This window comes from Clupea harengus, chromosome 10 (genome assembly GCF_900700415.2).
Source record: "Clupea harengus chromosome 10, Ch_v2.0.2, whole genome shotgun sequence".
Lineage (NCBI taxonomy): Eukaryota > Metazoa > Chordata > Actinopteri > Clupeiformes > Clupeidae > Clupea > Clupea harengus.
In genome coordinates, this window is record NC_045161.1 from 23,535,338 (window position 1) to 23,548,664 (window position 13,327).

The 13,327-nt window shown below is 42.5% G+C and overlaps 1 protein-coding gene across 2 annotated transcripts; it reads right to left on the reverse strand.

Moving 5' to 3' along the window:
* Nucleotides 1-2,174: 2,174 nt before the first annotated feature.
* dmbx1b (diencephalon/mesencephalon homeobox 1b) lies at nt 2,175-8,669 on the reverse strand. Of its 2 annotated transcripts, XM_031574457.1 has the most exons (5): nt 7,482-8,669; nt 4,476-4,648; nt 3,753-3,931; nt 2,884-3,316; nt 2,175-2,728 (listed from the first exon to the last, which is right to left on the reverse strand). In XM_031574457.1, the coding sequence occupies exons 2-5, from the start codon at nt 4,627-4,629 to the stop codon at nt 2,316-2,318; spliced, it is 1,179 nt and encodes a 392-aa protein (XP_031430317.1). In that variant the 5' UTR covers nt 4,630-4,648; nt 7,482-8,669; the 3' UTR covers nt 2,175-2,315. The 2 variants fall into 2 exon arrangements, with proteins under 2 accessions (XP_031430317.1, XP_031430319.1); XM_031574459.1 differs by having other exon boundaries at nt 4,476-8,669.
* Nucleotides 8,670-13,327: the final 4,658 nt, after the last annotated feature.

Below are 13,327 nucleotides of genomic sequence, written 5' to 3' on the forward strand. Positions count from 1 at the left end.
AGTGAAGTGTGTTAGCAAAGTGTGTTCTTTCTCTAAAGTGTGTTAGCAAAGTGTGTTATCTGATTAGGGTGGAGGACAGCTGGCTGTACCTAGAGTTAGGCATCTGATGTTAAGAGTTCTGGATTTGGCGTGAGGCTCCATGGTTACTAGCTGTGTATGACTGAAATTACTTTAGGATGATAAATACCTTGCGGTAACTTTTAAGAGGTTGTCATTGGGACAGAGAGTGTAGTTTGGCATGGACACATCAAGGGAAAAATTTGTCTGTAACAACTGAATTTTATATTCCATATGGAATAGTATTTTGTGCTGGACAATATGCTAATTTGTAAATGAAAAGATGAGGTATCTAATTTACTTATTTGATAATGATATTGTGGTTATTTCAGATTTTTTAGAATGAAATGAAATACAAGAATAAATAATTTTAAAGAGAATATTAAAAGCAATTATATTAATTGGAACAATTGTGCATCCATTCCAGTGAAAATAGCTCTTCGTTTTAAACGAATCAATATGCTCTTTTAATGCATCCCGTCATTTATTCATACCTATGCTTTTGACTGCCTGTTTGGGAGTGTGTGTGTGTGTGTGTGTGTGTGTGAGTGTGTGAGTGTGTGAGTGTGGAACGGCAAGAAAGAGGTGTTAAATACATAAACAGAAGAAGTGTGAATGAGATTGTGTTTTATGTGCTGTGTGTGTGTGTCAGTGTTCATTCATTCATGCGTGTTTATGTGCATTTGTGTTTGTGTGTGTGTGTGTCCATGCGTATGTGCATATGTTCATATGTGTACATGTGCGATTCAATGTGTGTGTGTGTGTGTGTGTGTGTGTGTGTGTGTGTGTGTGTGTATTTGTGTGTGTGTGTGTGTGTGTGTGTGTATTTGTGTGTGTTTGTGAGTGCTGTAGGCCACGGCTCCCTGCTGTGGTGGTGAATTCACACACCTAAAGTCTCCAGCTGTGTGATCTGTCGGGCCTCAGTAGTTTCTTCCTCACCACGGTCGCCCTGCCCTCCTCCTCCAGTGGCCCTGGCCTTCCCTGAGCCCTCCCTGAGCCAGGACATCAAGGGGCCACAGCACCCGATGGAGCATTTCACAGGCTGTTAAACCTGTGTGTGTACCCAGGCCGGGGCTTTCAAACACGGCCCCCCCTCTGAAAAGAATGGCATGGCCAATAGCGTCATTATGAAGTCCCCTCTGGAGATGAGCTTAGTTTAATAAGAGCCAGTAATGGGCTCCTCAAGAGATTTGAATCCCAAGGCTGATATCGGTAAGCAGGATGTTGCATCACTGGATGATGACTTAATCTGGTGAATGATCTCAAAGGCACTGCTTAAGATCATTAATTAAATGTGTAGAAAATCCGTGAAATCCATGAATTAAAGTCTATTGAAATTTTAAAATGACTTAACACGTGGGCGTTGAGATTCATTATTACTGTGGTTTATTCCCTTGCATTTAACAGATAAATTACTCACATTTATTTAAACAATCAAGGTATACATGTCTGCGATCTACAATGACAAAATACATAACATGGTTTTCACTTATTTGTTTTGATGCTGTGACTACAGTCTCCTCCTGACGTGCACAATGTCAACGCTGATGTCTGCGTTTTTTGTCAAGTCTTGGGACTCCCTATACATAACGGCCTCTGGACACATTCACAAAGTGACATTTTAAAAATATCTTAAATCTTCTTAAAGTTTCTTCTTTTCTTGTTTTCTTCTTTTTTTTGTACAAAAAGTACCATGGGAACCACTGACTAAATAGGGTGATGTGAGCACACAGCGAGAGATATTTACATGAGTCAATGGATCCATGGATGAACAACACTGTGTTTTTTAAGTCTCAAAAGATTCTGAGCGGAACATTCCATTAAAGCCAAACAGAATACTGTTTTTATCACATTTAAATAAACTTCTTTCTCGACTTTTAAAATTCCTCCTCGGGGTACGTGGTTACATTAGATACGGTTTTACAGTGCACTCAAAACAGATGAGGTGGCACGTACACATGAAACAGAGCTGGTCTTTGTATGATTATCCACGTGGGAAGAACGAGTGCTTTTGGGTTTTGAAACCGTGGGGCCCTTCCGCACCGCGCTGCTGTAGACGGTACTTCAGGCTGACCAGGGATCAGCCAAACCGGAGGATATTTTGTGTTGAAGCAGAAGTAGATCCTGGATCACCATGCGGCTGCCCTGCGGTCAGAGACAGGGAGTGTTCGGTTCCAGAAATGAGGTGATCATGAAGCTGCCTCTGGCTGCAGAGGCAGGGGGCGAGGCGGGGGCAGGGGCCCCCCCTCCCGCTGGAGTCAGTTCGGCAGGGTGTCCAGCCCCAGGGAGGCGGCGTGCTGCTTGGCCCTGAGGCGCAGGTTCTCGATGCTGGTGGTCTTGCTGTTAAGGCTGGGGAGAGATCCGGACGCTTGCAGGAGGGGGTTGTTCCAGACCTGCTGAGCCTGGGAGAGGGACTGGTAGTAGGACTGGCAGGGGAGGGAGCCCAGCGGCGCCGCCATGTTGACATTCATGCCCAGGTAGGGTAAGGAGGGTGGGGTGCCCATGTCGAAGGAGGGGTAGTGCACCATGTTGTTGGTGGCGGCCATGTGCTGGCGGAACTGCTCCTGCAGGCGGAAGAGGCTCAGGGGGGAGGAGGCATACGAGTTGCTCTGGGGGAGCCCACTGCTGACTCCGCTGGAGGAGGGGATGGCAGGAGAGCCGAGTGGGGAGTCTGCAGAGGAGCAGAGAGACACAGAAAGCCTGTTATTTTTACCTGCCCAAACATGTTCTCCCCCCATCAAGAGGACAGTAATGGCTTTTTGGCAAATGTTACAGGACTATAAAATTACGATATCTGCATGAAAAAACATGAAAACACTTCCTCACCTGATTTGGGGCTGAGGTGTTTACAGGAGGGGGACCTGTTGCCAGGCAGCGGGATCACCTCCCCTTTAGGCTCCTCCCTGAAAGACTTGAGCTCCTCCTCCCGGTCGATGTTGTCCTCCGCTGCCGACTCGCTCCCTGACTGCTCGGGGGAGGTGACGTTCACCTCCACGCTGAGCTCAGACGTCTGGGGCCGCGCCGACTGCTCAGCCTCGGAGACGGAGGAGGTGCAGGAGAGGGGAGGTGGGGTGTGGGACTCGGTGTGTGAGGTGGTGGCGGTGGCGGTGGCGGTGGCAGTGGTGGCGGTAGAGGGAGGCTCCCCCTTGCCGTCCTCCGACGGTCCCTCGCCTGATGCCTCCTTCTGCTTCTGAAGCTGCTCCTTCTGAAGGCTGCGCTGCTTCTTGCGGAACTTGGCACGGCGGTTCTTAAACCACACCTGACGGGAAAACACTTGCTTTATTATCCATTGAAATGTGAGAAATACCAAATTACAGCATTCATGATGTATGAATACACCCTTATAAAGCTGATTCATGATGTATGAATACACCCTTTTCCAGGCATTTTGTCTAATTAGAGATTAGTGATTGGCTAATTAGTAGGGCCCACTGATAACCCTATATACATTGTCAGGGCTGTAGTACCTTTTAACTTCACAAAGCATCTATGGCTATTTTAACTCCATGGCACAATATGAGCAACAATGTGTTCCTATTATTTTAGAAGTAAATGAGCAATAACTAATTATCAGTCCATTTTAACTGAGGAGAACATTTTTTTATCAAAAAGTACATATGAGAAAAAAAATTCCCTCTCCCTCTCCCTCTCCCCCATTTCTCGTTCCCTTTTCCCGCGAGGTGAAATTGCCATACCTGCACACGAGCCTCAGGCAGGTTCGTACACATGGCCAGACGCTCGCGCATCACCACATCAGGGTAGTGGGTCTTCTGGAAGGTCTTTTCCAGGGCCTCCAGCTGCTGGGCAGTGAAGGCAGTGCGACTGCGCCGCTGCTTTCTGTGCTGGGAGCCATATCGGGCCTCCAGGATGATGTCTTGAAATGTGCAGCCGTTGAAAGAGAAGAAAGATGGCACGTTTAATTAGGGGGCAAGGACACAGGATTCAGATGACCCTGCCTTTTATTTCTGCAGTTTTTTGTTTAATTCAATTGGGTGAATGTCATATAACACATGACACCAACCCTACTCGAAGGATTATATAGATGTAAAAACATTACCTCTATAAATATTTTTGACGTTAAATTGTTGTAATAGACACAGTAGAAAAATAAAAGACTAAATGTAAAGTACAACTGTATTAGAATTAAATGTGAAATTGTTGGAGGCGTGTGCAGCCATTTATATGTGTTCAAGGGTTTTCTAAGCAATCTTACTCCATCTGAAACTGAATTAAATTCGAATAAATAACACACATTCCTGAGGAGACGGCTTGCACTATGCCCCCTGCCTGTACACACGCTGTTTGGACCTAAATAACACTTCCTCCACCGGGCTGGCTAAATGCGTTTGACCTCTGAAGTGTACTGCTATTTCCTAGAGGCGTGCGTGAGTGAGTGAGGATGTTCAACAGCTTCTTACCAGCTAGCCTCTCAGCGAGCGTGAGCGCGTGCACCGAGGGCCGGTAGTCGGGCGCGTGCTGCGCCTGCTGCGCGGCCTGCTGGTGAAGGTTGTACATGGCACTCAGCGAGTTCATGGCGTGGAGAGAGTAGCCGTTCACGCCGTAATGCTGCATGGTCGCTGGTCACGATGAACTGTGGAGTGGGAAAACAATGCTACGTCACATTTCATTGGCCTCAGACTGGTGTCCATACGTAGGCTATGGCAGCGCAGACAACACAAACAAACTAGCGTTTAAAAACAAACTTAATCTGAAATCTTTTTCTGAGTCTGCGTTAAATGAAGTACAATTTATACACCAGTTTATTGCTTCACAAACAAAAGTTTAAAAAAAATGTCTCGTGAATAATTGTGTAGATGTGTGCCTAATTGTACAGAAAATCTAATATGAATGGACAGAATTAATATAAATGGGTAGAATTAATATGAATGGACAAAAGGCGGTGTAGTCAGACAAGGCCGCTCTACATTATTGAATTTGTGATACATCTTAAAATGTGTCAGTGTACGGGCCGACAATCTGTTTTTGTACTATTCATAACTTGAATAAATTGGCACATTCTGTGGCAAAGATTTTTGAAAAAAAATGTTTTACTGAATGTATCGCTTGATTATACGATACTGTAAGGGAAAGGGAGTCACGGCACATAATAATTAGAATTATTATTATTATTACTATTATAATTATAATTATAATAATAATAATAGTAGTAATATACCTTTGGCCAAGTAGAACTGAATTGACACTGACGAAATACAAAGTCATGTTTAGGCCCCTTGCCGTGTTGTTTATATTATAAATTGTATTGCTATACTACATAATATAGTACATAACAGCCCATAAACCCCAGTTACAATCGCTATGGGAATATAACTTTGAAGAGAGAGCTTATTGCTGCAGGATATGATTAAGAATGTATTAGGATACAGAAGCGTTTTAAATTTCCACTCGCAAACCAACCGGAACCGCTCAGGGCAAAATTGGTGTATTTAGGCTATATCTATGTGAATTACAAGTTGTCCTACAGCGCTCTATGTTTGTAGAATTAATAAACTAATCCATAACATCTCGTATGGGCTATTATTCCTTTTTTTTTTTTTTACTTTTAAGTATTATATTAGGGGTTAAACTATGTATGTCTAATTATTGTCATCCTTGACATATCCCTCTCTTTCAGGGTATAATTCCCATTTCTATGTTAATTTATCCACGGAGAGCCTTCTATTCTTTAAGTTAGGAAAACGGGGTAATTAATTCAACCCTGTCCCAAAAGCCGGGTGACTCTCCAATAGGTAATTGGTCAAATTAAGATATTTCATGGGTTTGCATTTTGTGCCTGGAAAAATGACAGTGGACACATTTAGATGTAATATTTACTGTTTTGTCCAGGTCATTTTGTTAAAACTTGGCCTTTGGTTCTGAGAGTAAAAAGCAAGAACTGCGTTTTTTTCTGTTGCAACAAGGATCACTAATAATAATGACAACAAATGTAATATAAATTCAACTATTTTTAAAATAATGTACGAGAAAGTCACAATATAGACTATTAAAATGTTAGGTATACTATTTATCACGACACTTTACATCAGTCTTATGGTATTTTGATGTGTTCTGGAATTCAAGCAGTGCCTGAAGTTAAATTGCTTTTGCCCAGTGCAATACAATTCACCAAAAAGCCCTTTGATTAAAAGAAACAGAACTCTGGATTATTTCTTTTTTCTTCTTCATAAAACCAGTAAAAAAACACGCTGTATATGTTTAATACGTGCTTCTAAGTACTTTACCTATGAACAGAATCATGAGTGCTCCTGCAAAATGTCAGAGCGCGTGTGCCCGTCCCTACTTAACAGAATGCAGGTGTGATCATAGGAAGGCCATAAGGGAATAGTTTAATTCGCCTGAGCAGAAGGTGCTTTGCTAAACATTTGCTTTGCTCCCCAAGTACTTGAGCCGAATCGGACCCGTTTCTTTCAATCTTTCTAGCGGCACCCAATTTCACCGCCCCGAGGCTTATAGTGGCGGAGATGTATGAGAACTCTTCTGTGAAATATGCATGGTGATCCCCAGTTGGGTCGGCGTCTAATGTAGGTGCAAATAGGTTTCAACTGCGAGGCCATTAATTTATCATCAGCCCTGACATGGACGTGTGTGTGTGTGCTTCTCTCTCTCTGTGTGTGTGTGTGCTTCTGTGTGTGCTCTTGACACTTCTTGATAGGTTTTACCTTTTTTTATCAAGCTGCTAAATGCTATGAGGAACCCAGTGTCTTGCGTACAGAACAAAGAGGTGAGGCTGTATGTTTAACCAGAATACTCTCTTGTGAAATGTATTCGTTGCGGATATTGCCATTGGCCTCTGGCTAATCATGATAGCATCTTAATGTAAATTGGTGTGGATTTATCGTGTCAATCTGTTAGTGCGGCCAAATTGGATAAATGTTGCTGCTGCGAGGCCAATGGCCTCCGGGCACGTTGTGTGCTGCCGAGGAATATATTGGCTGCTGAATACACTCATGTGCCCGGCAAAAACTTTTGTTATGGCTGGTTTAGCTTTTAAAGCTGTCCGAATCAAAGTGTTGCTTCACAAAATATTGAATATTTACGCACAAAAAACAACGCGAAGATGTTCTGGACAAATAAAATGAGCTGCAGGTGGATTCGCAGTAAAGGCTAGCTGGCTACATTACTTTGTGATTGCTTTACGTTTGATCAATTCCTTTTAGAATTCAGTCGTCTTGCTCGATATGTATTTAAATGTATGACACATAATTACGTTGTGACAACAAATTAAAAATGTTAAAAAGAAATAGACATTTAAAAAGTCAAAACTGATTTAGCTTTAAATGTTTGTCTTTATAAATAAACACCGTTGTACGTTTGTCTAAAACAGAATCATGCATTAAGCAGTAAAAAACAGCATATCTCACACTTTGTTTAGTTGCCAAAAGCGCACAGGCTACATCTCTTACCTTATACTTTTCAATCGCGATTGGTAAGTCCACTGATTTCCGTTGAGTTGCGCCTTTTCCAGTTTTCCCGAAAGTTACTTGTATTGATAATGTTTAGTCCTGCATCTCCGCTCAACTGAAGTTAGCCAAGTCTGTCTTCACGCAAGCATGCCACTGTCCTGAAGTGCGGATACCTCCTGCGGTCTGCTTGTGTTGGTGAGTACACGACCTGCCATCTATTTGGTTAGTGTATGGGGAGGGATTTTAAGGAGCGCTTATGAGGTCATACTAGATTCTAAGTGGTCGCTGGAGGTGTCAATCAAATGACATAGTTTCCCCATTTTCCCCCCGCATGCTTGTGACTTGATACAGTGCATTTAATATGTTCCAATTGGCTATTATATGAAACAAATGCACACAAAAAAACCCCGCACATTCACAATCAGTCATTTCAGAATGCGTTTGTATATCTTGGTTTAAAAGCCAACAACATTGCTAAAAAAATAATTGTACGTAGTTTGTAGTCTATAGAAAATAAAAGTAATGTTTCTGGTAGCTAAATGTTTAAAACATGTATGGGTTCATAAGAAGTTATTGTTATATGTTGTGATGTAATTAAGAAGGCAGCAAATAAGTTTATATAACTTTTCCTCCTTTTTTTTAGTGAGCACACCATATTAACTTTAAGCCCATTAAAATTCAGGTGAGTAGGCTATGTTGGTTTATTTACAATAGTGTAACCATATGTCGGTCTTGGGTAACTTGGATGTAGTTTTGTGCTTTAAAGGCAGTTTCATAACACTTGACTTAATTGTATTTGCTTTTGGACTTTGTCGCGCCATTTGATGGTGAGACGGTTCTGGAAAGACTTGGGTGAGATCACTAATAGATGCTAGGCTGCTGCCTTTAGAATCTCTCCCGGCCCAGAGGGATTTAGGTTAGGATTGGGGAGACAAGACGCCATTTCAGCCTCTAAAAAACTGTCTTAAAATGACGGGTGGTAAGAGGATTAAAACAATAATGCCCTTCTCTTCTTCAAGGTTTTTAGAAAAGATTTCTTCTCCCAGAGAAAAACCGTTTAGGCTGGAATTAAGGGCAGCGAAAAGTAGCCTTTTAATGTAAAGCTTGCATATTTTGTTGAAATTCTCCAAGAAACGGAGAGATAGGGCGAAGCATCCTAAACTAGATGTGATCTTTGGGCATTTCATCCGCACCAGTATATTCAAATCATCGGCTGAGGTATCCTGACTCATTTCTCCATTTTATCTATTTTTATACCATGCCGTGTTCAACTCATGACCCATGAAATAAGTCATGAAATGTGATGATTTTATTATGAATTACTTTTTACTTTTACCGTTAACGTTTACTAGTGCGAATTAAAACTGCTGATATATTCCTGTCGTTACACGGCTGCTGTCGCTAATTTATTTTAACCTACAAAAAAAAATCAGAAAATGAGAACCATAATGGTTCAGCTATTATAAAAAGTAGTCTAGCTTTATTGAGCTATATATCACATTTGGCTCTACAACTGCCACCATATATGTTGACAAGACACAAGAGTCTGGTCAACTTTAATTTAAAGACCTAATAATAACCTTTCGTCTAGAGCTATGTATAATATATAAATTATTAATATCTGTTTTGGAAGTTTTGCATTCTTCTAAATCGACCTTCTGTTCATCCATGCCTTTTGTACATACGATATATCTCAGAGTATTAAGGTCTGGGAGAAAAATCGGATTAACTTGTGAACCGATGGAAATAAGAAGTTAAACGGGAGGTAAATCTGGGCAGTGTCTCTTTGTGGGAACCGTTTCTAAAGCAATTAAAGCGAGAAGGAATTCCGCTCAGCCCCTCTTCCTTAAATCAGCTTTCTACAGAACTTAATGCGGTCTAATGTCCAGCGCATCTGAAGGGTTTAAAGGCAAGTGTCAAAACCGGCCCTCACTCAGCGTGTGCGTTTGGCCCTGCCGGGCCCTGCATCCAATCGTTCCCATCAGCCACCATTCACGTTTTTAGGTCTTGGTTTTCAGAAATTCATCTCACATATCCTTGGGGTTAGCTCACAGTTTCGTTGTTCTCCACTGTCAATCCCCGAATTTGGTCTGTTCTAGTGAATCAAATAAAGCTTCTTTAGGTATGATTTTCCGTCTTGGTGCTCAGTCATCCTTAGGAGATGACGCAGTTTCATGGTAGGCCCACAGAATGGCATTTATCCATTCATCTCGTCGGTGGAATATTTGGCAGAATTAGCAAGCCGTATTCGTTTTGTAAATAAGAAGCGGAACAAAATCTTTGACGTTTTTGCTTCGTTAATTATGCTATCTGAGCTGGAGTAATTGTGTTATCCTAACCGGAAAATATTTTTAACACAGCATGTCTATGAAATCGAGTGAAAAGTTGTGGGCATAAACGCATATTAGCAGTTAATATGCGATTTCCTCAACTTCATGAATACATTATATATCCGATCCAAAAGGCTTTAGCCTCCCTATTTCAAGTCAAGGGTATTCTAGCATGTGCTCATTTGTGGCAAATTAATCATTTTGATGTATGGTTTAAAATTGACTGCTACCTGGGGACTCTGGTGACAAGAATAACAAAGCAACTTGCCAGAAGCAATCTACTGGACATGTTATTAGCAGGACCTTCCTTGGTAAAGATTTTCTTGTGCCTCCACCGAATTAGCTGCCTGATTTAAAGGGACCATCGTTCTTTTCTTTTATTTCATTCACTCCCCCACCATTGATGCACTGCCACAGTACAAAGCAAATGTCCACATACAAATACACTTAGACCAAATGTCTCTCTCTTACACACACACACACACACACACACACACACAGAGACACACACAGACACACAAATGCAGTCACACACACACATATGCAATTGCTCACTGCAAATATACCTCCCGAGCACACCTATACATGTACAAATCATGTATTTTTTTCACACAGCAAATTGCCCATGCAATATTTAATGTTAGTATTCATGTCCTATACACTGACCCATAGGCTACAATGGTAAACCTGCTCAGAATGTATTTCAAGAGCCGTATCTGATGTATAGTCTTATTTGATGTCAGGACTAGGGGCGATTTGAGAGACGATTCCACTGAGAGGGTTAGCACACTGAGTCTGTCCAAATCAGGTTTATTATTCTTCACGACGTGGAACTGTGGCCAAGGTGGTCTTTCTTTACTGATGGGTTGCGCCATAATTCTAACATGATTTTTAGCAACAGAAAAAGTGTTGATGCTGAGCCGTAGGGTCAAAATCAATAGTTGGAATTACAGGGGACATTATGTTGAAATACGACTGGGTTGTAAATGTATGCAGAGTCATAAAATGGCTTAAGTTCTATTGTACAACTTGGAATAAATGTTCATGTTTGGAAGTAAATGACTCTGGTAGGCTCTACAAGTGCGCTTGGGTTATAAAACAGGTTTATGTAAACATAGTTATATTTAAATGGACTGCATTGTTTTCCTCAGGCGTGTCTGCAAATTTCAAATTGTTCAGACCTCAGAATTAATAAGAGCCAATGGCCAATGTGAGCAAGTGCTGGCTGGCAGGTTTTTCTCCCATACCATTACACATGATAGGATTAACTGTATACGTCAGGAAACCTCCACCAAGTACCTTGGGTATTTAAAAAAAAAAAAAAAACGTATTATAGTTGATATAAACAAATTCTGGAAAAGCTTGTCATCTTGGCAACGAACCCCTGTTGCCCGTCTTAAGGAAGGCACTGTGCCATAACTCACCAGAGCATCACGTACGTGGTGTCATCCGAGGTGAGACCATATTCACAAGAAGGGATTTTGCCTAAACTTAATTTACACAACCTGTGGCTGCATCAGTCCTCGCAAGGAGCTTACTAACACCCCTGGTCAACAGACTCCACAGCAGAACTTGACATATTGAAACTGGCAGTTGTGTTTCGTCCCCCTTTCTCAGACCCTGTCTTTGGTCACCCCCTTCAGGCTGCAGCCCCAGCACAAGGAAGGCCATTGTGCTGCCCTAATCCTGAGGCTACACAGCTTTAGCAACACGGAGGATAAAAGCCCCATCAAACCACTACTTTATGGGGGCAAATCTCGCCTAATCCCTCGCTTTACCTAAACAAAAGGAGAAAAACAAGAGGATCGAAAGAAATTGTGTAGACACAGGGCAGGACCTGGAGCAAAGATCCAAAGGAATACTTTTACTGGAGAAGCTAACCACTTCTGACAGGCTTTCAGATCCACTGGTGACAATAAATTATGGTGAGATGCAAAAGAAGCAGTGCGTTTTTCAGAACACTTATTTAATTAACTGGGGGGTCAGGGGAATTTCTTTAAAATGCGGGTCCTGTGTTATTTAGTAGGCCGTCACTATTCCGCTAAGAAATACTGCTGTTGAGTGTTAACACAAACACCACCATTCCTTTTCACAAAGTCTCCTTTGGGCTGAAGGGGAAACATATTGATGCTTTCCTGTGATGGGCTGTTGTATAGGCCTATAGATAATGTATGCTTCTTTTAAGTGTCACCATTATGATGTGGCTATAATGAATTGAACCTTTTTGATGATATTACTTTTCATCAATATTTAACCCTGAGTGTATCGTATATGGTTTGTAAAGGCATTGTAGAATACACACTATGAGAAGCTCTCAAACTGGCGTATTTTTGTAAGACTGGTAGACATACTCAGAGGACTCTGTATCTAGTAGAGATATGTATAGGAGAAATCTATTGCATCCATTTAGGAAGCGGTTCGATCTGTACTTTTTGTCCTCTGCAGTGACTTGCTTTTGCTCTCCAAATCTCGATGAAGTTTAGTGGGCAGAATGACTAAAAAGCGAATTAAGGTTTCATTTCCCGGCTCAGGCACAGGGTTCCTCTGGAGGACCATTTAGACCCGCGTCCTCTGACCAGGTTAGGAGATTGAGTGCCGTATAGTCCTCTCTGACTCAAGCAATTTAAGAGCTCTCCAGAGTACCCCCCCTCCACACACACTCACACACACACACAGACAAACACACACACACAGACACACACACACAAACACTCACACACACACACACACAGACACACAGACACACACACACACACACTCACACACACACACACAGACACACACACACACACTCACACACACACACACACACACACACAAACAAACACACACACACACACACACACACACACACACTCACACACACACACACACACACACACACAGACAAACACACACAGACACACACACACACACACATACACACACACACACACACACACATACACACAGACAAACACACACACACACACACACACACACACACACACACACACACACACACACACACACACACACACACACACACACAAACACACACACAGACACACACACACACGGACAAACATGCACACACCCTCACACACACACACAAACTCGCAAACAATAGGAGTCTCTACCTGAGGCTTTTTCCAGTCACATTTCCACTTCACCTCTCGAGCCGAACTCACCAACAACACCTCGATAGAAAAATTTCACGATCAGATTACCGGGGCGCGGTTATCACTGGCACAGGTCGATTCCCCCCCTAATGCAAACCGCATCGGCTGGCATGTGGCTTTTTCCTTTAATGGTGGCGGCGCCCAAAACGAAAGTGAAGATCACTTACCCAGAGTGCCCCCTGCTGCCCGGCGGTGGCGGCTGCCTGGTGAGGTAATTAGGGGATAATGGGCTGGGGAAGCTCGTCAGAGGCTCTGTGATTAGTGATTCATTACAGAAGCTTAAAACAGGGGATGGGAAACGGGGGGTGGTAGGGGGTTGGGGGGGGGCGTAGAGAGGGACTAGGGAGGAGATACC

Excerpts from the sequence above, each read along its gene's own strand:
- dmbx1b (XM_031574457.1), bottom strand. The coding sequence starts at position 4,629 with ATGCAGCATTACGGCGTGAACGGCTACTCTCTCCACGCCATGAACTCG. Across the intron at positions 3,932-4,475 it reads GCTCGCTGAGAGGCTAGCTG|ACATCATCCTGGAGGCCCGA; the intron begins GTAAGAAGCTGT and ends GCACATTTCAAG. Across the intron at positions 3,317-3,752 it reads TGCCTGAGGCTCGTGTGCAG|GTGTGGTTTAAGAACCGCCG; the intron begins GTATGGCAATTT and ends TTTTCCCGTCAG.